Source organism: Bidens hawaiensis, unplaced genomic scaffold, assembly GCF_021521415.1.
Source record: "Bidens hawaiensis isolate Kalapana, Puna unplaced genomic scaffold, B.hawaiensis_p1.1 tig00006365_1, whole genome shotgun sequence".
NCBI classification, from domain to species: Eukaryota; Viridiplantae; Streptophyta; class Magnoliopsida; order Asterales; family Asteraceae; genus Bidens; species Bidens hawaiensis.
In genome coordinates, this window is record NW_027491425.1 from 786,526 (window position 1) to 811,196 (window position 24,671).

General features: G+C 34.5%; 2 protein-coding genes across 2 annotated transcripts; both read right to left on the reverse strand.

Annotated features, from left to right (window-relative positions):
* LOC143632125 (ADP-ribosylation factor GTPase-activating protein AGD4-like) lies at positions 1 to 5,830 on the reverse strand. The gene is made up of 19 exons (XM_077100705.1): positions 5,753 to 5,830; positions 4,249 to 4,325; positions 4,045 to 4,145; positions 3,888 to 3,958; positions 3,463 to 3,525; positions 3,213 to 3,257; positions 2,961 to 3,026; positions 2,844 to 2,891; positions 2,644 to 2,739; positions 2,476 to 2,517; positions 2,196 to 2,399; positions 1,979 to 2,110; positions 1,688 to 1,906; positions 1,516 to 1,599; positions 1,183 to 1,443; positions 967 to 1,079; positions 810 to 894; positions 300 to 733; positions 1 to 224 (listed from the first exon to the last, which is right to left on the reverse strand). Exons 1-19 carry the CDS (start codon positions 5,798 to 5,800, stop codon positions 110 to 112), a joined length of 2,304 nt encoding a protein of 767 aa, XP_076956820.1. The 5' UTR covers positions 5,801 to 5,830; the 3' UTR covers positions 1 to 109.
* Positions 5,831 to 11,072: 5,242 nt separating this feature from the next.
* LOC143632126 (uncharacterized) lies at positions 11,073 to 15,479 on the reverse strand. The gene is made up of 9 exons (XM_077100706.1): positions 15,387 to 15,479; positions 13,924 to 14,513; positions 12,321 to 12,850; positions 12,134 to 12,184; positions 11,932 to 12,039; positions 11,757 to 11,852; positions 11,582 to 11,680; positions 11,453 to 11,512; positions 11,073 to 11,171 (listed from the first exon to the last, which is right to left on the reverse strand). The coding sequence occupies exons 2-9, from the start codon at positions 14,465 to 14,467 to the stop codon at positions 11,106 to 11,108; spliced, it is 1,554 nt and encodes a 517-aa protein (XP_076956821.1). The 5' UTR covers positions 14,468 to 14,513; positions 15,387 to 15,479; the 3' UTR covers positions 11,073 to 11,105.
* Between the last annotated feature and the right edge of the window lie 9,192 nt (positions 15,480 to 24,671).

Below are 24,671 nucleotides of genomic sequence, written 5' to 3' on the forward strand. Positions count from 1 at the left end.
TGCAACCAAAAAGGCCTGTTTACAGTCATTTTAAGTACAAAAAGATTGTGGGTTTACCCCTTTCTCACGCAACCTATCGGGTAATAGTAATTAACAGTAAATTAAAACCTCATTTGCTCTCAGAAAGCAAGATTAGCAACTCATCATCAGTAATCGCCCCCATCTCCATAGCCCGTTCGAGTGCACCCTGACCACCACCATCTTTAATCGATGCAATCGCCCCTCTGAAACACAATACATCATATTAACAAGAATCTGTGACAACATATAACAATTAAGACTAATAGTTTTAATATCACCTTCTAATCATATACTTTGCCAGTTTGTTGTTTCCAGAGAAGATACAATGGTGAAGTGGGGTTCTCCCATGGTAATCTGACCGGTTTATATCGGCACCAAACTGTAGCAGTAACTCCAGCATCACCTGATAACCTAAGTTACAAGCTAAATGCAATAATGTGCACCCTTGAAGACAACTTTCCGGCTTACTAGGATCCTCCATCTTTTTACACAATAATGGATCAGATTTAGAATGTTTAGAAGAATCATGTTCATGAAACATATCCACACCCGCCACCTCATCATATGTAGTGTTGATGATGCTTGTATTTGATGTGGCAATAAGGCGGTACACCTCTCGTATATTGTTGCTTTTAACTGCTTCCCAGATTCTGGTGGTGTAAGGAGTACTAGTTGCGGTTTCTTGTTGAGAAATTAACCGTTTCTCCACATACTAGATTAAATAAACCAAAAAATGATTCAAAATTTTGTGCCTCATTAAGTATTGGGATGATTAAATAAATGTATACCTTGGCAATGATGTACTTCTCCCTCTGTTGAAATGCATCTCTAGGGCTAGGTTTGTTAACTGCAATAGTATCTGATCCATTCTCACTACATAATTAATTTCATAAACTGAGGTTAGTGAGATGACAAAAATATTTAATTGTATTAGTTTATACAAACCTAATTTGAAGTAGATTTTCCCATATGGAGTTGCAGTATGCATTGCCCAAATTCTGGAACAACTCAATTACAGAAGGTTCCCAAACCTTCACATCAAAGTTGATTGATCTAACCTGCATCAGTTAAACCAGCCAAATTTTGTTATTTGACCCATTTGAGATGAACCGACCCAAATCAACAAAATGGGTCGAAATAGCAGTGGTTAAAAAAAGGCACCTTTGATATGTGAACTCCTAGATTCCGGTGGACCCCAGAACATTCGATGCACACTAATATGCCTAAATTAAGAGATGCCCAATCGGGTTCAGGTGCACCGCATTCTGCGCATAAATCATTTCCGGGAATCTCTTTAAGAATACTGGAAACACTATCTGCTGGATTAATATTCATGTTATCAAGTATAGATCCCATGTTGTCAACTTGCGAAACATCAGATTCTTCACCAACTGATTCAAGTGTACTTCTGTTGAAATGCGTCTGCAGAGTACATTAGAATCCAACTTGTAAAACATCAGATTCCACTAGATTCAACTGATTCAAGGTTTTTACCTGCTTCAGGTGAGAGTTTAAGAGTGAGGCAATCACTCCTGTTACTTTGTTCATCCAGTCAATCCTATCAGCTTCATTTTCAGCCTGCAAAAACCATATACACAAAAAGATATGCATTAAGTAACAAACTTTTCATAATTCAAGACTAAAAATATGAAAACAAAAATTTGACCTGCAATGTGTAAGTTTTCATGGGTGAAATAATCCTGAAACACAAACGCAGATCTGAATCCTCAGCATCTGCTTTAATCGTTGAGGTACGAAGATCAACCGTATGACATTCTAAGTTTTCATCATCATGTGATGCTGCCCTGTTATGCCTTGATCTAAACCTCCCAAACATACGACTATGTTGTTCGGTTGATGCAAGTGAATTTGTTGATTGTGTGCCCTAAACCAACATATGAGTCATTGTCATAAAAAGAAATGAAATTTATATAAATAAAGTGCAGTTTTAACACACCAAAGGTTTGTTATGCAAAACCCTATGATAATATAAGTTCCCCCGACTATCAAGTACAAAAAACCGTCTTTTCCAATCTGCTCTTAAACTTGAAGATCGTTTAAGAAGATAACCTTGCTTGATGGTTTGTACCTGGAACAAATTTAAATACATTAGGGGGTGTCTGGATGTGATTTTGAAAATAAAATAAAAACAATACAAAAAAATATTTACTTACCGTTCCTTTTGTAGTGGACTGCATTATTGCATCTATATTTTTATCAGAACTCATTCTGATGCCATTAACACTACCACCATGCCCCAAATTATTAGGCACTGCTTCTTTCATTTCTTCTTCTGTCCTAAATTCTTGAATCCTCTTTGCAAGTCTATCTTGTTCAATACTTGCTTGTTCTTTAGATTGTTGGGCATAGGTCAAAACCTAATATCAACACAAAAAAACGTTATTTAACATTAAATATAAATACTTAATTATAAGAATATGGTGAAAAATTAACTTGATGAATGAAAGGCTCCATCTGACTCAACAATTCATAGCCCTAGAAAGTCAAAACAGTCAACAGTGTGGTTAGCACAAATTCGGCACATATTGATATGCAAGATAAAATATCCAAAATTCCAAACTTTACAAAAAAAAAAGGAAAGAAAAAGAAAAGAAAACGCACCAGTTTAAAATATCTCAAGTGAGCATCCATTATTGCACTTAAGGATTCCAGAAACGTGTATTTCTTTTTCGCTTCTATATTCATGAGAGAATTCACCTGCATTCCTTGAAAGACACCAATGAGAAAATCTTAAACCTTATATTTTGAATACTATGACAAAAATATATATACAGAAGGGATTGCATATTAATTAAACATACTAGATTGAATCTGCTCCTTTCAAATGCAGATTTTGCGTTTTGTTGTTCCTACAAATAAGATGCAATGCATGTATTTTATACAGAAAAACACACAGCATTAAATACTACTTACTATACCTCCTCTAATTCAGCAACGACTTCATCCCGTGTACTCTTTTTCAAAGATGCTACCTTCTCACGAGCCTGCAATCATTGAGAAATTATATGCCTTAGCTTTTATGAGTATTAGCACATAATTGATAAGCTAAATGAGAAAGTTCTTTTTTCGTTCACGAATAAAATGCTAGAACATCGCCTAATTATGCGAAGGGTTTGCCTAAACTGAAGATTAAACAGGAATAATATAATGAGAATTCAAAGTGTATGTACCTGATCATATGCATGTGAAGCTTTATCCAGTCGTTTACGTGCGTCCTGAACAAAACAAGATGTGGATATATAACTACTTTATATGATGGAGAACTGGAATTATAAATGTGTCAGGATAATGAAAAGGATTGGATAGTAATAGTATCTAATGCGATTTTAAACCTACTTTTCATTAATGATAATAGCCTCTGCGGCTTAAAAATAATAAAAAAATATCGCACGCAATATAAAATAGCCTTAAGAGGATCACCTTTGTGGCTTGAAGATCCTCAGACAAAAACAGAGACAAACGATCGACAAGCAAATGTTCAACCTGCAAATATAATATGAAGTTGCTTCTTAAAATATTTTAAAGACAGTAGTTATTGCTTTTTTATTATGAGCATTGTCGAATAACAAAAACTAATGTAACGAACTCAAGATTTTAAAGTTTGTAGTTAATGCTTTTTATTTTTAAGTATGTGCATTCTACATTTGCCTGACAAATATTATTGTAACGAATGATGTACAATAACACCCCTGGTATATCTGTATGGTATTATACATTTATCAATTATCCAAGCTTAACGCAGAAATCTACATGAGTTGGGTTATATGAGTAAATAATCATTGATATTTTTTTTTTGTTTCTTTGAAATAAATGATCATTAAATTTGAAGCAATTCATTTACTTACCTGAGAACGAAGAAGCTCCTTAAAAGTTTCAATCTCACGAAAAGCATTAACAAACTTCGACATTATTGGACCTTCAGAAACACAAAAAAAAATGGAGTAACTTCTATGTATTTAGTAAAAGTAGCACCCAAAGCAGGGTAAGTTACCACTAACTAACCTCCAATAGATACACTGATAGGGTCATCTTGGCCACCACCAAACGCCTCTAACGCATCAGCAAATATAAGATCCACATTGCATGCTTCTCCAAGCCCGTCCCTGTGGTGATAATATAAACATTTACTATGGATCTACATGGTTCTATAATGCATTAAACCCTAACTTTATTGATAACTAAATCAAGAACTGGTTCATAACTTACATATATTTTTTGCTCCCTTTGTGTAGCTTCTGACAACGCACTTTTAGCTCATCTGTTGTCTGTTCAAGATATCGCACCTATCCAAAAATGACACTATTTAAGACTACAACAAGGTATGCAGTTTTAATTTACTCATCAGAGTATGCCTAATTACATGAATTCATTCCATCACTAAAAGAATGATTTAGCGAATATGATGATTTGTTTATGATGCATTATATACAGTAGAAACTCTATAAAATAGGCAAATCACCATTAAGACAAGAACAAATTATACCTATATGCATTTCAAAACTACATCTATAGCAGTAATTCACTATTGGCCCACGTGGCATTCATTGAGTCAACCGAAATTTGGTTCTTTGTTTTTCTTGAACCAACTTATGTTTCAACACCTGAATTTTAATAGAGTTATCATACAGCCCCTGAACTTTAATAATTCTTTATCTTTAAACAGTTTACGTTGCTGGTTTTCACCTGGGTTCAAGCCCCGTTCCCCGTTTTCTCCAAATTCTTTTAGTTATTTTTTCATTTTTCCCCAGAACTTTTATGCTTACTTTTGTCAAGTTTTTTAATCCTCTCACGATTCCGACCGAATTCTGTGTCCCCGCCGCAGCGCCACTAGTTTCAAACATTTATAAGTTATAACATTACTTGGAAGCATTTCAGATCCAGAAACTTGGGGATATATGTATGGTAATTTTCAATATTATTTACTCAATCAAAAGAGTAAGCTTATCAAATCTGCAACATTAGCTAGTCCTCATTTTAACATTATAGGTTTCCACAAATCACTAGCATCGATATCCAAAATTCAACTCAATGAAAACTGCTAGGTTGCCACAACTCAAAGCACTATAACAACCCTAACTTCAAACCTAATTTACAAGCAGGTCAATTACAGTCGAAGCAAAACCTAGAACTTTAAAATTTTTGATGAATTATATTCAATAGTAACTCCATAATCACCATTAACACGAGAACAAATTTCAAACACATTTATAAGTTTTTACATTACTTTAAACCATTTCAGATAAACATCGTTTCTTCAAGTACGTGTATCGAATCTGCAACATTAACTAGCCTTCAACTAACATTCAATCCAAGTTGTCCCCAAATCACTAGCATTAAACTATTAATAACCAAAATTCAAGTCAGCAAACAATTGCTAGATTGCCACAAGTCATGGCACTAAAAACCTAACTTACCGACAGGTACGATACAATATAACGGAAGCAAAACCTAGAACTTGAAGTTTATGATTCATTATACTCAGTAGTAACAGTAACTAGTGTTCAATGAACATTGAATCTAGGCTTCCCCAAATCAGTAGCATTAATAAACAAATTGAAGTCAATAAACAGTTGGTAGATAAACCTAACTTACAGGCAGTTAGATTAGATTAGAATCGAATTAAGCAAAACCTAGAAGTTGAAGTAGCATAATAATAATAATAATAATAAGGAAGAGAAGAGAAGAGAAGAGAAGAATTGGTTAAAGCAACCTGCTTCTGGAACATTGGAGAGTCATCGAGCTTGATAAAGGCAGTCATCTGTTTCTGTTTGTGTTTGGAAACGGGGAAGAAGAAACTTGACTGAATCTGAAGAATGAATATTGGGTGCCTTTGTCTTCCGCCAAATTCGGGTCGGATCGCGGGATGCTCATCTTATTATTATTATTATTATTATTATTAACTGTCATTAGTAAAGTAAATCAGTTCGGAAAAAAAAAAGTGAAGTAAATGTAATGATGATGACGGTGGTGATGATGATTGTGTAATCAAGGGGTTAAATTGTTTTTATTTTTTTGTTAGATTGTGATTTCTGGATATTATTTTGGTGAATAATATAAATTTAAAATTTAGATTTAGAGAGTTGTGGGTAAAATAATAGGGTTTTGAATGATTAAATCTCTTTTATTGAAGATATGATTGACTAGTAATAGAAAGGGTAAGCCCTTAATGAGGAAAACATCTATTTTAACCCGATATCTGTGTTTATGGATTTTTTAAAAATGAAAATAAGGTAGACGGTTTTAACAATCTTATTTGGTCATCTGGTATACATTATTGAGTTTCACAGGGTGGCCTACGTGGTACCCGTGAGCTCATTGGAAAACTGAGTCGTCCTCCCCTTGGTCACTAGTGATAGGTTGCAAATGAGGGTGGTCACGTAAGTCATTGGTCCCCCTTCTTCCAATCAACTTATTTTTGTTTATTTTTTTCATTTTCCTTTTTTATTATTAGATAAAATGGAATTGCGGAGAATGATGAAAAGGTATAACATGGGTTGAGTGATGGGGTTGCAAGATGGAAGAAAAGCTAAGGTGGCGTGGACATGACGAATGATGAATAATTAGGATAAGGACCCATAACAAATGGTCTTATGTGTTAACTAAAGCAAAAGGTATAAGTTTATTATACGATTATCAAAGTTATCTGCTTAACATTAGTTTGTATTGACCAACCGATTACATATATGGTATAGTTCTTGAGAGTGCGTCACTAAGAATTTCAATCCAAAAGGTTCTAATGTTACTACTAATTGTAATTTTACTATTCTTAATGAGTTATTTCAAAATCTTGTTAAACAGTGTCGTTTTGATTTAAACAATGTGATAGTTGTTTTTATTCTTCTTTTTTTTTCTTATCTATGTTTCTTCTCCATCAATCCATCAATTTTGAAACTTCTTGCTCTCAAACATTGAGCTCTCCCAAGACGGTATGCATTAGGGAATTGATATGCAGTTTCGCTAGTTGATTAGCTACTCTTCATCAACATGTCAAACTCATTCTATCATTCCCATCACCAAGAAAACTACGCCACAACGCAATCAATTGACATTCGGTTTGATTATGCAATCAAGTGGTTTGCAACTGGTTTTAAAATCATATTTATATATGTGTGTAAAATCGGTGAAACTTGAATGAAGGTACTAGCTTGAATTTGGTATATGATTTGATCATATTCCATTTTAAATGAGGGTACTAACTTTTTGATTTTATTAAACCGGTAGATCTTATTTTAAATAGTTTTAGTCGAGGTGGATGAAAATGTAATGTGGTCCCTTGTATGTGTAAGGGTTAACTACTTCACAATCATGAGTTGATCATAACTCCCACATTGGATTTGGGCCATCATTCTAAATTGGGTTAAAACATGGTGTCGATTATAGAGCTATTGGACCTCCCTTGCAAGAATACAAACAAGATGGAAAGTGAGATTAGCAATCTTTTTTTTTGTAACTTTTTGATTGATTTAGAGAACGAGAAATAACAAGTTTTTCAGGAAGGTGATAAATGGGAGATATCGTTTTTATGGAGCAGAAGAGCGAGCTTGGATTGGAAAGATTGATGCATATTTAATTTTGCAAACTTGCCAATTTTTGTCACTTTGTATTTTCGATTTGTATGTGTCACACCACGTCTTCGGGCCTAGGCGTGTGACTCACAGTTGGTACCGCTTTTGTTAATTTATCAAAGTTTGCAGCGGAAAATGTTAATTTAAAATATTTACTTTCATAATATAGGGAATTAAATACCCTTGTTTGTTTTACAAAATTTATTGTTTAAAACAAGTTTAATATATATGCTTCATTACAAAATTAACTGAGCCATCAGCTGCATTCTATGCCTAGTGATCTTCTATCTCCACTGGCACATCCATCTCTATACCTTACTCTTGGTTACATGAAAACATTTTGAAAATACGTCAGCTATATGTTGGTGAATACGCTGACTTAATAAAACATTTTCACAATTCGTAATGACACAAAACCAATAGTGTTCAACGACTCAGTGGGTCTCAATCCCATCTCATCGGAACTAAACATACGCACAAACCACATAATCGGACTTCACTCGCCCTAGAGACAGTCACTTGCCTCATGGTTAGTATGTCTGTAGTGTGCCCACTACAGTACATATATGTAAGGATCCAGACACATATGTATTTTAGTCTGAGTGCTTAGTACTACCTTGTATCAAAAATTTTTAGAGGATTTGAACCAACCCTCATGCAAATATTTCCATAACTCTTTTACATATGGATAACAGTCCATAGTTGTAAAGAGTAAATATCTTTTCAAAAATACAGTACATAGACGTATTCACGTCATAAAACATTTCACACTATAAAAAGGTTTGGACGTGTTCACCTTTTATTGATTTCAAGATTTCTCACCAACAGATGTCTGATCTTTATCTCGGACATATAGTACGAGAATAACGTTCTATAAATAACTAGATATATGATTTAGCTTTAGACCTTAAGTCTATTTGCATAACCTTTACCTTGATATTCATTTCATTTTATAAAGCATTTATATAATACGTTTCTTTATCATGAAGAAACGTATATATATTTCATTTCTTCATCCATAAGATATTTACCTATTCTAATAAAGTAAAATAAATGTGGACACTTGTCATGTTTTGGTTAATTCTTACAATTTTTTCCCTCCAAAACTAATATACCATAATATATGTAATAAATCAATAATTATTCACTTTCCTTTTACACTATATTTATATAATATCTATATATTTTTATAAATATAAATATTAACATATTATTTTACTATATATTCCAAAATACTTGGTGAATTCCAAAAATCAACAACAAATCATGTTTTTCAAATGAAAATTGTTTCGGGTTTTTGTGGAACTTAAATTTGATTTTATGGGTCAAAAGTTGGTAAATAGATTGTTTGGTACAAGTTAACTACATTTAGGTCAAAATTTGTTACGAGTCAAAAATAAAAATTTTGAATACTTTTAAAAGTTTGAGAATGCAAAATAGATTTATCGTCAAATTTGTTATGTGTTCAAAGTGTTGACTTTAAATTGTCAAAAGTATGAAAGTTATAATTTTAAACATGATTCGGGTTTCAAATTTATTTTTAAGTACATTTTTTTGAAATAATCAAAAGGTTCGGGATTTGGTAAATTAACTATTTTTCCCTCAACTATTGAAATTTAAGAAAAGATTACGAACACTTTCGACATGCCAACCCCATGCCTATCAATGCTTCTAACTTTTATCAACTTTGAAATATTTATGTCAACATTAATTTTTTCATAAATGGTGATCAGAACGTTGTAGGGAAGCATGTCATGCAAAACTATGCTCAAATGAAACAAAATATTCATAAAATTGAATAGGTTAACATGTTATTTTTTATATTGTCATTATGACAAAGTCGAGAAGCCCTCTGAAACTTTTCAAGATCTTTTGCATGGTGTATCTCAGAAAAACATAGTTTTTGAAGAACATCCACTGCTACAATTTAATGCCCTAGTTTCCTTTGATGGGTGGTAAATTGATAAATATATCAATAAAGGTAACGCCGCCTCTTTTGTATTTAGGCTGGGTGGTTAGAACTACTATCGTATGATAAGTCTTATTTCCGAAATTGGTTCATAACTAAAATTCTTTGGTTATACATATATGAGACCGAGAATGAATTTTTCAATAGAAAGAAGTATTCTCGGGTACGTTTTTACACGGACAGTTTTTTTTATTAAGTTCATTTAAAAAATCATTTTGTGATATAAATAAAATCAATTTGTGTACACATTGTATAGATACAAGCATATATATAATACAATTTTTTTCATATACGCTATATAATTATTTTTTTACTTATAATTTTATAATTTAAATTATCCCATGTGTGACACAGGATCTAAAACTAGTATCTTTATAATAGAGAATAATATTTTATTCATAATCTTATCTTATGAAAGCTACATTTCACTTATTATTTGATCAAGGTATACCCCCGACTAGGGTCTAGGCCATATATAACAAAATAATCGGGCAGAACCCCTACTCTTATCTATGAAATGCTTAAACTTCACGTGGGTAGCGCTCCTACTTGCACGTACTTTTAGACAACGAGCGTATCGGAATTGTCGGGGTAATGGCACGGAAGCCGAGGTAAAGTGTGAGATGTGAGGTGATGGAGACTTCATCCCCATGGCCGGCTATTTATAGCCTGAATCTGTGCATCTTCGCGTATCGCGAAGGTGCACTAGCCTAGGTGAGTCATCGCGTAGGCTTGCCACGTGTCGCCACGTCTGCCACGTGTCCCGTGACGTGTCCTGCATCTTCGCGTATCGCGAAGTTGCAACTCAAATTCTTCGCGTATCGCGAAGATGAAAAATTTCAAATCTGTTCATTTTTAGTCCCTGATCTTTTGGTAACTTGCCACATCTCGATTTCGTCTCTATGCAAGCGTGCGAAGTGCAAAGTGTGCTATCAAAGCGTCACATTTCGCCCTTCACTCGAGCCCGTGCCGGAGCCCATGCGCGTGCGCGTCGGGTGCTTTGCACCCTCCCCTAGGACTAATGAGAGTGGTTGGCCATACAAGAACATTACATGGATAGCTCCTTCCTTATAAAGTGATTTCAATTATTTCCCACTTTTCATGTAGGATAAAGTTTCCTTACTTATTTCCTTAGCATAAAAATGCTTTCTTTTCTTTATCATACTTTTCCCATTACTTACCTTATGAATATTTTAGTCCTTTAACTTTATAAACTTGTCAAATTTGACTCAAAATTTTGTGAGTGTTACGGTATGTTTGACTATTGAGCTCTTGTTACTTGCAAGCTGCTCTTTTCTTCTCTTAATGAATTTAGTTTTTTCAAAAAAAAAAAAGGTGCAACTAGTCAAAAGAGGTAGCCATTCATTGTCCGGCGAACATGAATTAAAATGTGATAACTAGCAAATGTTCCCATAAAATACAAATGTTCCCATAAATATTTTCTCAATCTTCTCCTGTGGCTTTTTCATGGTCCACATCATATGCATACAACACATTGACAGGTCACAAATGAATTCAAAATCATCTCATCATAGCAAATATGATTCCACCACGACACGTCCGAATTTCTCTTGCACATCTTTCGGCGTTTCTATCTGTTAATAAGAATCAAAAACATAAATTTAGAGAATTCAAAATCATCGTTTCATGTATCGTGATTTAAGAATATAGTTTCTGAAAACGCCTAAGAGGGCTCCGAAGCCCATGTGGGCTCATCACTTCGATGCTCCAAATGGAGAGGCCTACTTATGTACCCCCTCAAATTAACAATGACAGTTTTAAACCATTTATTCATGTTCGGGTCGATTTGAGTTATGTCCATCCATATCAATCATATGAATACATTAAAAAGATATCTTAAATGTATGCCACTTACCGCATTCAGACCCTTGAAAAGAGCTTTCACAGTGTTATGTGGATTTCTTGACCCGACAACCTAAAACAGTACACGTTAAGAAGCAATCAGATATTGTTTGCCCAAATGAGAATTGAGCTGCGTTATTACCTTGGACTTCACATTCTTTAAACCAGCTAGATTTAAGATAGTTTGAACAGTTCTGCCTGCTTTCATGCCACCCTGAGTCGGCCCGGGCCAAAGATACACCTTTAAAAAAACTTAATTTAATTAAACTGTCCACTTTTATTTCTATTTTCCATTTTTCAAGGGTCTCAGCACAAACCTTGGTTTTCTTATAAGAAGTCTGAATGGCATGTGCAATTGTATGATCTTCATGTCGTTCTACATAATGCAGATTTTGAAAGCATTTCTCATGAGCCTGTTTAATTACATAAAATAGTAAAAATTGTGATTGATTATTAGTTAACATTAAAAAAAACATAAAAATAGCGAATTACCTTCTGACATGCAGTAGGGACTGCTGGGCCTTTTGCCTTGGCAAAACCAACGACACCATGATAATTACCACAAGCAAGCATTACTGTGTATTTAACAAGCTGCCCTCCCTAAAAAAACAACAATCACAAATTTAAAAAAAGAAAAAACAGAAAAAAAAAACTTCTAAGTATAACTAATAAAATCTAAAAACCAAAGACTTACCTTTGTAACCTTACATGTCCTGTTAACATCAATAAGTTTCACATCAAAACCCTGTCATTAAACAAAACAAACCTTAGATATAACAAACATGAAATAAATTACAAGATATAAGAAATCTCAGCATGCCAAGTCAGCATTTTCTAAGTATTAAATAATAAAGCATTAAAGCCAATGAAAAAATGCTTACTTTTCTAAACTGCGGTCTTCTTATCTTCTCAGTCAAGGAATTTCTTTCTTCAGCAAGATCTCTAATTTCTTCCTCCAAAACCTTACCTTTTCTTCCAAAAGTATGATCCAACTGTGCTAATTTCTCTTCAAGCTGCCTATCAATAAAATTTAACTTTTCCAACACTAAATCATCAGTCCTTTTAACATCATCAAATTCTTCTTCTTCATCATCATCATCAACCCGTGATGCACTTTTTAACAATGATTTTCTGCTTTCAGCATCAGAATCTTCAGCAGGATCATGTTGTGATTGCATGTTTTGAATGACACCATAGTTAGCAGGGTTATTAGGATCATAAGCTTCCTTCCACTTAACTATTCTGATTGACCTGTTCAGCTTTTGTTGAAGAAGAAACTTGTCTTTCCCAGTGGCTTCTTTCAACCGGTTCATCAAGTCACCAATCACACGGTACTCAGGCCGTAAGGCTAAATGTTTCTCCTCAAATTTGTCAATTTTATTCATCCACTTGAATGCATCATCAAGGTTCTCTGATCAAAGATGGTATCATCATTTCAAAAAACCAAGCATAAGCTTATATTATAAACAAAAGTATATAATAACTACAATGCTAGCTAAAAAAATAAAAACAGGTTTGCACAAATATCAATCTAGCATGAGACCTTTAAACAACTGAATGAACCATCTAATAGAATCTTCGTTTATGTTCATTTATTTAATAAACGAACAAACATGAAAAAAGCTGTTTGTTCATTTAGTCAAATGAATGAACATGAACACATGTCGAGTTCGTTCATTTATGTTCATGAACATTTGTTAAATTAAATTCATTTATGTTTGTTCGTGTATATATTCATTAAAAATTTAGGTTCATTACAATTTAGTATAAATTCATGAAATTAAAATATCACCGGCCAGTTTTATTATTATTTTTTAGGTCCAACAGTTTGATGTTCACGTTTACTTTTAATCGGTGTTTGCAGTTTCCTGGCTTTTTTCAGGCTTCAAAAACACCTAAACAGATTTGTGCATATTTAAAAAAATCTTTTGAATTCTCATAGTCTGTTCTCATCCTTCAGAAACTATCATGTTTGTTATGTTCGCAAACCATTTGTTTACACTATCAATGAACAAACATAAAAGAACATGAACACGTTCAATTTCTTAACGAACGAACAAGAACAAAAAAACCCAGTTCGTTTAATTGTTTGTGTTCAATCATTTGTTTGGTTAAAGTTAAGCAAACAAACACAAGCATGCCCCATTCGTGTTCGTTCTGTTCGCCTAAAGGCCTATCTAGCATAGTAGCAGCTAGAGGTGGCAAAATATATGGATTGGATAACTGGCCAAAATGAGAAACTTGTGCAGAACAGGTTGAGTTGACCTAAAACACATTGTCCAATATTTTAGTTTCTCAGTCTGCCAAATATGATTACAGAAATCACATTATTTCAATAATAATCAGCTTTATTTTTATAATCTGAATGAAAAGGTTTTTGCATTGAAATACATTCTGGATGGCGTTTCACCCACTCAACTCTTTTAAACGGTTTCCTTAAAGTTTAGTAACATCGCATACAAAAGGTCAATGAACAAAACATACCCGATTTAGTGAAATTATCAAGAAGCTCTTCATGACGTATCAATTTCTTCTTCACGATTTCTTGTCTTCTATGAATGGCTTCAGGAGTGAACCTATGGTCATCTTCTTCGCTTTCAGAATCAGTGGGTTCTTCCCTCATGTTAAGTATACGCGGGTCAACCTGTTTTTGATTCTCTTTCTCCAGTTTCTCAATAAGTCGACTCACGCCCATGTAATCCTCATCATCCTCAGCATCTATATCAGCTGTACCCAAACCCGCCTTCTTTCTCTGCTCTCTCTCCCTCTGTTTTTCTCTCTCTACTTCAGCTAAAAGCTCACGAACGACTCTATCACCAACTGAGGATGACATGGATAAGAATCGCCTGTTCCCATTATTCCAATTTCGATCACAAGATTCTATGTGATTTGTAGTAACTGTTTGGCTAGGAAGAACATGCTGCCATCGTTGTGATGTATGAAATGTTCGGGAAAAAGAATAAGGTTTCAGTTGGTTGAGAACGGCTTTTGATGCCCGTGATTTGCTCATGATGTTGAGTGCGGACATTTTCTTCACCACTGTGCAGGTTTCATGCCAGGTATGTTAGCAGTGCCTGCAAAGGTTGAATCGTCTCTATAAATAAATTACAAGTTACAACAAGAAAACAAACTAAACAAAAGTGCACGCTTCGGTCTGAGTCGGTTTTGGGCTACAACCAAACCGAAAACAAAAACTTCGGTTTTTAAACTTTTGAAAACCATTCGGTTTCGATTTTCCGATTTCAGTTTCTCAGTTTGGGCTCGGTTTGGATTTGTTATTTTTGGTTTTGCCATTTGAGCTTGTTAATTTTTTGCCAAACAAAAATTTGTCCCAAAAATATTAATTTTAGGCCTAAATCAATTTGTTAATTAATAACCAATTGATCATTATGCATTTGAGCAAAAATATGGAGTTATTTATTAAATTCTTAGAAACTACTTAAAATAAAAAAATGAAATAAATATGGTTCGGTTTGAGTTTACGGTTTTTATTACACACGAAACCAAAACCGAACCGTAAGTTAGGTTTTTACAACAACATCAAACCAAACCGTCATTTTTGTTTCGGTTTCGAATCAATTATTTCGGATTCATGCACACCTTACTAAACAGAGCATGGAAAATAAAACAAATATCAAATCATGCCTAAATATGAATCAGACGTGTGTTTAAAACTTTAAGGACTCTTTTGAGTAATTAGGTTAACAGCTAGCAATATTCAATATAACAGAAATGACATAACATTACATGATTCATTTCATGTTACCATGCCACTAATCTGACAGAAACGAAGATTGCAAAGTGAAATGGCAACAGAATCAATTCTAGGGTTCATAATTGGTACAGTTCTACAATGTAAACACAATTTGATGCAATAATGACTGCTGATAACTGATTTCTAAGTAATTGATCTCGTTTATGAGACTCGCCTACGTGTCACTTACTACCTGTGTAACACCCGTTGTTGCCTGTAGCTACAGTTGATTACGGAAGACGATAGGCTGCAGTGATGGCCGATGCTTGCTTATTTTCCGGTTAGGGCAGATACAAATTTGGGCCCTGTTATAATTATGGGCCTATTTTTACTGGACTTTCACCGGATGGCCTTTACCAACTTTGCTAGTGGAATTAGAGGTGCTTAAAATACACGATCCAGTATACCTGACTTGAAACCAGTTTTTACCCGCTGGTACGACCTGGCATTGAATTTCTTCCCGTAACTGGTTCCACCTTTACCTGGTCAAAACACGGCCAGATCCTACCCAAAACCCGGTCAAATATCCGACTGTACCCGGAACCAGTTCCTACCCGACCCGATGTTGACTTTTATTGACTCCGGCTTCGGTTCCTAAAAATACCTAGTTTGTGCACCTTTATATGAAATCATATGAAATTATAGCATGTGGAGGTGTGAAAAAAATTGATTTGGCCTTGGTAACCCGGTACCCAACCCGGCCCGAAACTAGTTAAAAACAACTGGTTTGTAACCTGACCCAACCCGTAGGTTTGGCACAAATTCATATTCTCGTTCTTTAAAAACCATTTCTTTTCTCAATCCGGTTTGTAACATGGGCCGAATCGGTTTGATAGGTTTGGAATATTGTCTTTCAAAACCGGTTTGGCCCAATACTGGTTTTGAACCCGAACTGGTTTCAGATAAAACCCGATTTGCACTGTTTAGAACCAAGTACTCAGGTAAGGATTATGAGCGAATATTAATTCGATAGATAAACTCGAAACTTGAAACATTTAAGATAGTGCTGGTTTATATGAAAGGTAGGGCCGAAACGTGTTTTTTTTAAATGACAACTTTTATTAAAAAAAGGCCAAACTAACAAGTCGCTAGGGCCCACAAACACAACTTATAAATGTTAATAATTAATAATATGTTGATAGTAGATAACGTTTGATTCATTATATATATTCGGTGGTGTGATATTTGCATAAAGTGTCACGGCCAACTCACTCACTGAAGAGCCTACCCATGAGATAGGCCTCATAAGTAGGTTCCAAGCCTCCAATCCAACAAATATAATAACAAGCCCAACGAAAGGAGCCCAACGAAAGAAGCCCAGCAAGAAAATCATTCTAGAAGGCTATTTGGAGGGAAACGGATTTGGATGGAAACTGCCCACTGCACGCCTAATCCGATTGGTGGCCCAATGCATGGTTGTCCCAAGATAGGGGGCGTAACCTGCAGGATAAAGATCCAGGAAGTCTTAGGATCGGAGGAAAGCAAGATAGGCTAGTGGACATATGAAACATAAATGTAACCAATGGATATTATGTATAATATCTCCCCTCTATAAAAGGAAGGAGGAAAACAATGTAAAGGCATTCAATACTGGTTCATATAAAACCGATCACCATTCTCTCTATCTTGTTAGGAACTTTACCCCCTTCGGGAATAGGTCCCAATATTGGCGTCATCCGAGGGACCTCTTGATCACAAGTCTCGTTTCAAAACTGTGAAGAAGAATAGCTGATCAAAACCCAAGCAACATACCGCCACCATTCCCCTTAAGCTCGGGGAAGAACAACATGGTAAAGAAAGCAGGAGAAACAAGCACGACTAGACAAGAGGCGGGTACACAGCAAGATGCTGACGGACCCGTGCTAGTCGAAGACAAAACTGAGCAAGACGACGCGGGAGGAAATGAACCGAGAGATGAGGGAAACAAAAACGAATGGTGGAAGGTGACCCCCGAGTTCATAAGAGCTCACAAAGATGCCTTGATGGATTTCCTTGATGAGCAAGAGAAGAAGGAAAGACTAGAGGCCCTTCGAGCTCGGCTCTCGTTCGAAACTCCGGGACCATAATAGAATGTAGACGGCAGAGATGTTACCGACGGAGGTCCCGACACGTTGCTAGAATTTTTGGTGACTCTCATTTCTTCAGTCAAGGGAAAGGAGAAGATCCATGGGGACCCTATGGAAGCCCCCTACCGACCCAGAGACACGTCTGATGTCTCTAAGTTCACCAAGCGAATAGTGGAAGCCCCACTACCCCCAAAGGTACGATACCCTTCCACGGTGGATAAATACGACGATGCGCAGGACCCCGAGGACCACTTGCATGCTTTCAGGGAAGATGGGCTCGTGAGTGGTTGGTCCACGCCTATGTGGTGCCTCATGTTCCCCCAAACTTTGACGGGGCGAGCACGGGTCTGGTTTGATAGTTTGGAACCAGGAAGCATTGATGGCTGAAGAGCCTACCCATGAGATGGGCCTCGTAAGTAGGCTCCGACCCAACAAAGATAATAACAAGCCTAACAAGGAAAGCATTCTAGAAAGCTATTTGGAGGGAAACTGCCCACCACACGCCTGATCCGGTTGGTGGCCCAATGTATAGCTGTCCCAGGATGGGGGCGTAACCTGCGGGATAAAGATCCAGGAAGTCATAGGACCGGAGGAAAGCAATATAGGCTATTGGACATATGAAACATAAATGTAACCAATATATATTATGTATAATGCCTCCCCTCTATAAAAGGAAGGAGGAAAACAATGTAAAGGCATTCAATACTGGTTCATATAAAACCGATCATCATTCTCTCTATCTTGTTAAGAACTTTACCCCTTTCAAGAATAGGTTCCAACACTCACAAAACATGAAATACAAAACCATGTGAACATGATGACATAGTTGTTTAACTCATTTACTTGAAAAATATGACAATGTTTGTTTCAGATTTTGTATAATATATATGTTATTTTTAATATAATGGTTGTAATATGGAATTCAGGCTTGGATCCACACTCATGTAGTCATGTGGCTTGTCGGGTTTGACCCAACAGTATCTTCTTATACAAAATGCCACATAAACATTGGGATTACTCTATATAATAGCAACCAAGTTTTGAAATTGTTAAAATCAGGTTACTCATAAAATATTTTGTTCCATTCAGGTCACTAAAGTTTATTTTTTGTTCCAATCATAAATATTTTACATGTATAGCAGGTTATATAGGTTTTTTTTAATTATTTTTAAACAGTTAGACATTGCATAATATTCTTTTAAAAATTGACAAAATTAGTAAAAATCGAGAAGAACAATTTTTAAATTGCAAAAAAATAAATTTGGAAAATTAAGAAAAATTACAATATAATTAATATGTTTCTATGTATATATATATATTAAATATTTTAATAACACCTGACTATCTTTTTGAAATTTTTCTAAAAAAATGATGGTTTCTTATAAAAAAAATTGTAACATAAATTTTTTTTGTTTTTTTTGTTTTTGTCATTTTTCGCAATTTAAAAAATTAATTTTCTTAATTCTTACTATTTTTTTTTAATTTTAAAAAAATTGCAATGTCAAACTATTTAAAAATAAAAAAAAACTATATGACTTTCTATCTAGGTAAAATATTTATGACTGGAACAAAAATAAAACTTTAGTGACCTTATTAGAATAAAATATCTTATAAATGACCTAATTAGAACAATTTCAAAACTTGTTTATTATTCTATAAGTAATCTGAAATCCTCTAAAACACTAGGGGGGTGTTTGGTACAGAGAATTGGGGAGTGAGAAATGAAAATGGAAACAATTCTCTTGTTTGTTTACGAAAGAAAGAGGTGAGAAATGGAAATAAACCATTTCCATTTCCCTGATTTAAAAAAAGCGGAGAAATCATTTCTCTAGGTTTCATTTCTCACTTCCATTCTCTTCCTTTTCACTTCTATCACCAGCTTCCTCCTTCAGAGCACCGCAACCCAAAACAAGGTATGGTTCAAATTTCCGATTAACAGATCCATAAGCATTCAATCCATATATATCAGCTTCCTTTTCACTTTATTATTATTAATCGTACGAACTGGGTTTTGAGATGTTGAGTTCTGTGTAGTTTGTCTGTGCTTGTTGTATCAAGTTGGTTTTTCTTCCATCTGTGTGTACCCACCGCTTTCCCACAAAACCTTAATCATAATCAGAAATGCTCTTTTTCTCTCCCTCTATGTGCGATGTGATGGTCGTTTGTCGCCCCTGTTTGCCTACTGTTGTCGGGTTCAATTTCTGAACCCTAGGTGACGGTGGTGTGGTGGCCTGGTTAGGGTTTCTGATGTAAAGCCCCGTGACTGACGGCTGTGGGTCTTGTTTGCTGTTTGTTAAACCCTCATGGTGGCTAGCGGCCATGTTCAACAATAATTTTGTTTGGTTCTATAATTATCTTTTCAGCTAATTTGCTTCTATAAATCTATAATTTTAGTAATAGCTACCATTATGTTGCTTCAAGGTCACTAATGATCTGAAAACAATCTGTTATACATAGTTGTGTGATGTGTCATCCCTTATTTTGCTATGATCTGTTATATATAGTTTTGTGATGATTCATTATGTTGACAAATGAATATTCATGTAGACGTCTGGTAGTAGCATGTGAAGATCCTTGATTACATATGGTGATGGCAAAGTTTCAAAAGCTTGTGAGATATTTGCTTACCGTCATATTTAATTAGAATTTCTGGATAACAGGTGGATCTAAGCTAGTGGGATTGAACAGGCCAATACACTTTTGACATTACCAGACTTGTGAGTAATATCTTAAATATCACATTAGTTAATTTGGTTGAAATTATGATTAGTTGTGGTAATTGATAATTAGTGACTTGGGAGAAGCAGACTCAGTTTGTCCACCTCTTGGTAACACATCTTTTAAAACACTGTGAGTACTTGAATTTTTCATACTAATGAAGTATTGCCAGTTTATTCTTTTTATTTATTTTAAATTTTATACTGTTAGGATCTTAAAGCGTATAGGGACCATAAGAATAGGGCTTCTAGGCCTAGACTTCAGCCCCCTACAACCGACTTAGCACACTGCACACCACAGTTCCGCTGTTTTACCAGTTGAAAAATGACCATGAGATGATCATTTTTTTATGTTATTTTTCATGTAAGGACACTCTAAACCTGCATTTTGATCTATGTGTTGAAGCATATGGCACATTCTTATATTTAGTTTTAGTTTTGTCTCATGAAAATATATTATATACATAAATTGTTATATTTAGTTTTCTTTTATCTCATGGAGGTAACTTAAATATATACAGGGGATCCTGCAGGGTTATAGATGAAGCAGCATAAGGGTGGGGGCACACTCTTCTACAAGACTCCACAGATAAAGAACTACACAAACTGAATAAATGTTTGCAGAAAGAAGTGTGACATTTTTTTTAAATTTCTACTTTTATAAATGTTATTAATATACACATTTTGTCAGATATGATATTATGACTCTTAAGCAACATTTTGGGATGAAAATAATGAAACCTGAGAGAACGAAAAACTGAAAGTAAAGGTAAATATATATATAAGCACACAATCAGTTTTGTTATTTGTTTTTTTTACAGTTATTGATATTATTGTTTTCAACTTTGACTATAGATGCAGAAAGAGAGAGACTGATTGCAGACTAAAACTAAAAATCTTTCACTTACTAAAGATGGGTAACAAGCGTATCTTTGTTTCATTCTGTTTATTAAGCTTACATGTTTGCTGAACTTTTACAAATGGCAGCCAACCCCCTTAATTGCTGCTGTAATGACAGACAAGAAACTGGACATGTCATAAGAAAGTGGAGGAGGAGGCGGAGGCGATGGCGATTGATTGATATTGCTGAGTTGAGTTGGAAGCCCAATGTCAAGAGAAGAATAATGATTTAGATGATGCCGAGATCAATTGTTAAGTTGCAAGAATAGTAAGTCACTTTTTTATATAATAAAATTGTTTTCATTTATATCATGTCTTCAACTGGTTTATATTATGCTAATAGTTATTTTATTTTGGTTAATCTTTTGTAGAAAAAGGCAAGAAAAGGATTTGAAATCTCTTGGATAAATAGGTGATGAGTACTTGCTGTTTTACAGATTTGAAGAATGTAGAAAGTTGTCTATTTGGATCTTAGATCTGTCTTGAGCTAATAAAAAAATTCTTCTTTTCTTGATGACTCAGGTGAGATCAAGTTTGAAGATTACCTTAATTACGTCTTAATGACCAGTCAGTGATAGCCGATGGCCATGAAGATGAAGATGGAAAAGACTAAAATGGTGAAGAAAGAGGGCAACACAAAGAAAGATAGTATGACATTATTACATTAAACAACCCGTCCACCGGAGCCGTCCACCGGAGCCGTCCACCGGACGGGTATAAAACTAGTTATTGCTGGTTCAAGAAAAATAAATGGGAAACACATCTGATCTCTTCTTTTACAGGTAATTAGTATGCCGTTTTAACTATCAATGTGGATAAACTGTTAATGTTTGGTAGTATTAGTATATTTCTACTTTCTTATGGATGAATGTTGGCACATTCTGTATCATATTGCAGTTAACTTTCTGTTACCAAGGATGTGATAAAAATATATGATTTTGGATCCGCACGAGCATTCGTTCACAACCACCTTACAGCGAGTATGTTTCAGCATGCTGGTGAGTTATCAATCATCATTTTTAATAAATTTTACATGCAAACAACTTGTTACCAGATTATCTTTGTGCTAGCTAGTGAAATATATTTTGTTACCTGGTCCTGTTAGTTACTTAGTGGAAACAAATTATTACCTATTGATGGAATTTGTGAAGAATGATCGACTTTTGTGGCAAACTTCATATTCCGGTGAAATTTTGTATTGACATTGATATTAATTTTGAGATGTTTGTAATTTGTATTTTATGAAATATTGTATGAAATGTATTTGTAATGTTCAATGTATTTATTTTATTATATATTTTGAGACATTAATTGTCATTTAATGTGAAAATTAGTAATTCATCCAAAAAAATTATTATTATAAAACACCTAAAAACATGACACGCAAATGGGCGTAAAAAATGCATGTAAAAGACGTGTCATAAATGAGTGTCAAAAACAGATGACACACAAATGCACGTCAACTTTTCTTTATGACATGGCCTTCCTTGAAATCTCTGTACTACCAAACAAGAGAAATGATTCTCAGCTATATTTCTCTACTGAAATCTCTGTACTACCAAACAGAACAGGCAATTCTCATTCTCCAGACCAATTCCATTTCTCTGCAATTCCATTTCTCTACAATTCCATTCTCTGTACCAAACACCCCCTAGAGGTATCTTATGAGACATGAGTGGGATATTTTGATTTCTCCCCTCCTCTCTATTTATATATATGTGTGTTAAAAACCATTAAGTAGTTATCACATATAAATTACTATTCATAAATCTAGCCAATTATTTTTTCACGTGTGTGCTAAGGAGTTAACTTTAATATTATGTTCATGTTCTTTTATTTCTATAATTAATAAACCATTTTTTTTCACATCATTATAATTAATAAACTTTTGTTCACAACATAATGTTACTTAAAATTTTGAATACAAACGAGTTTCAGTTTAAGTTTCGTTCAAAACCGATTTAGGCCATATATAACATATTTTTAACTTTTTTTCACAACATCATGTTCTTCTAAATTGTGAATACAAACGACAACGTTTATATGCATACTTTGATATAAAGCAAATAATTAAGGATAGTAGTAAAACATAATTTGTTTTATACCAAAATACCAATTAATATTTGAACACGTATCTCAAATTTAGGTCCAGACAATCTTAAATCATATTTATTTACATGATTACTTCAAAACATATTTTATATAAGTTTATAACCGCTTTAAACAACAATTTCTTCCTATAAGTCAAATCTCTTTTTAGGTTGAACACCTAATTTCGAGCAACAGTTTTAAGCTAGACAGCTAGTGTTATTGTTAAAGTTAACTTAATTTTCAGCAACATTGCAATCATCCTCCAGGGCATCAAGCTACAACAAAAGAAGAGAATAATCTATAACCTTAAAACATTTGAAGACTACTTAATAGAATAGGTAGAAACTAAACTACGATCCATCAATTAAGTAGTAAAATTTTATATCTATACTCACCATCTCCAACAAAGATTATCACCTATAATCAATTACATCAAGGTTGTAAACAATTTATCTTTAGGCTCAGATCAAATCCATGGCTGTAATTGTAGTTGCTTGTTTCCAAGAACCACAGTCGCCACGCCAAGAGTTTGTCATCATCACCCAAGAACCCAAATGGTGTAGCACAATTGTCAAATCATTCTATCAAACACCTCGTGTGCAACGTATATTGGCTCAGAAAATCATCACAGTCTTTCTAAAACTGAAATGGGCAGACACGCATTTCATTGAACACCTCATGTGCACCGCATCCAACGTCACAATGGATGCAAGGCACAACATGTTGTAGTTCTGCCGTCGCCATAGACGACAGGAGCCGCCGGCAACGACGGGTCAACACACCGCTGCAGACATATGGTCGTTTCGCCGAACAGCTCATGTGCAGCACAACTAACGTCGTAATAGAAGCAAGGCGCTACGTAACAGGTCCACCGCCGCTATGGACGGTTGGAGACGCCGGTAATTGCGGGACAACACCCCGCTATCCCTCTGTTTCTCTGTAAAAAGGGAAAGAAATACATGCAAAGAGGTTTGGTGTAAAACCATCACAGTTTGAAACACAATTGCAAACCTATTCACCCAATGGAACCTACAGAGAGAGACACCGATTAAACCCATAGCTGTTTATTCTCTGAAGAGAGAGACCGTCGAGAGAAAGCTTGTCCAAGGGCATAGAACATGTGTAAAAGTAAGAGTGATAAGGTGGAGTACGTGTAAGCCAAGAAAGACAGTGAAAAATGTACAAACTATGATGCATTATACACAACTCTTTTAAGCGTAATTTTTAAGGAATAGTGAAAGTGTAGTTGATAGTAAGTTGTAAAATATAATATATATATATATATATATATAATTAAACATATCAATAACACAATAAAGTAAAAAATTAAATGAGATACAATTAACTAAATAAACTATACCAACAAATATACAAATAAAATAATGTTTAGAAATCCGAATTGTAGATGAACTTTATGTGTTTCCTGCTATCACCATATTAATTATTTTATGTTTTTAATTTAATAAAAACTCAAAAAATGAAAAGACATCCAAGGACAAAAGGAAAACTTGAATGTTTTTTGCTTTTTACTTTTTACCTGTGAATTTAAAAGACCCTGAGCCTAGTAACTACACAACAAAACTCATTTATGTTATTTTCTTCTTCCTTTTCCAACTATATTTCACCGGAAAAAATAAAATTCCATCAAACCTTCCTCACTTTATCTCTTTATATATTCTTAGGAGTATCATAATATTTGCTCAG

What these genes read in the sequence shown, in the direction of transcription:
- LOC143632126 (XM_077100706.1), bottom strand. Translation starts at nt 14,467, where the DNA reads ATGTCCGCACTCAACATCATGAGCAAATCACGGGCATCAAAAGCCGTT. An exon ending in TGATAATTTCACTAAATCGG is followed by an intron (nt 12,851 to 13,923) that starts GTATGTTTTGTT and finishes ATCTTTGATCAG; the next exon opens with AGAACCTTGATGATGCATTC. An exon ending in CTTCTTATAAGAAAACCAAG is followed by an intron (nt 11,681 to 11,756) that starts GTTTGTGCTGAG and finishes GTTTTTTTAAAG; the next exon opens with GTGTATCTTTGGCCCGGGCC.
- LOC143632125 (XM_077100705.1), bottom strand. Translation starts at nt 5,800, where the DNA reads ATGACTGCCTTTATCAAGCTCGATGACTCTCCAATGTTCCAGAAGCAG. An exon ending in TATCAGTGTATCTATTGGAG is followed by an intron (nt 3,959 to 4,044) that starts GTTAGTTAGTGG and finishes GTGTTTCTGAAG; the next exon opens with GTCCAATAATGTCGAAGTTT. An exon ending in TAGGAGTTCACATATCAAAG is followed by an intron (nt 1,080 to 1,182) that starts GTGCCTTTTTTT and finishes TAACTGATGCAG; the next exon opens with GTTAGATCAATCAACTTTGA.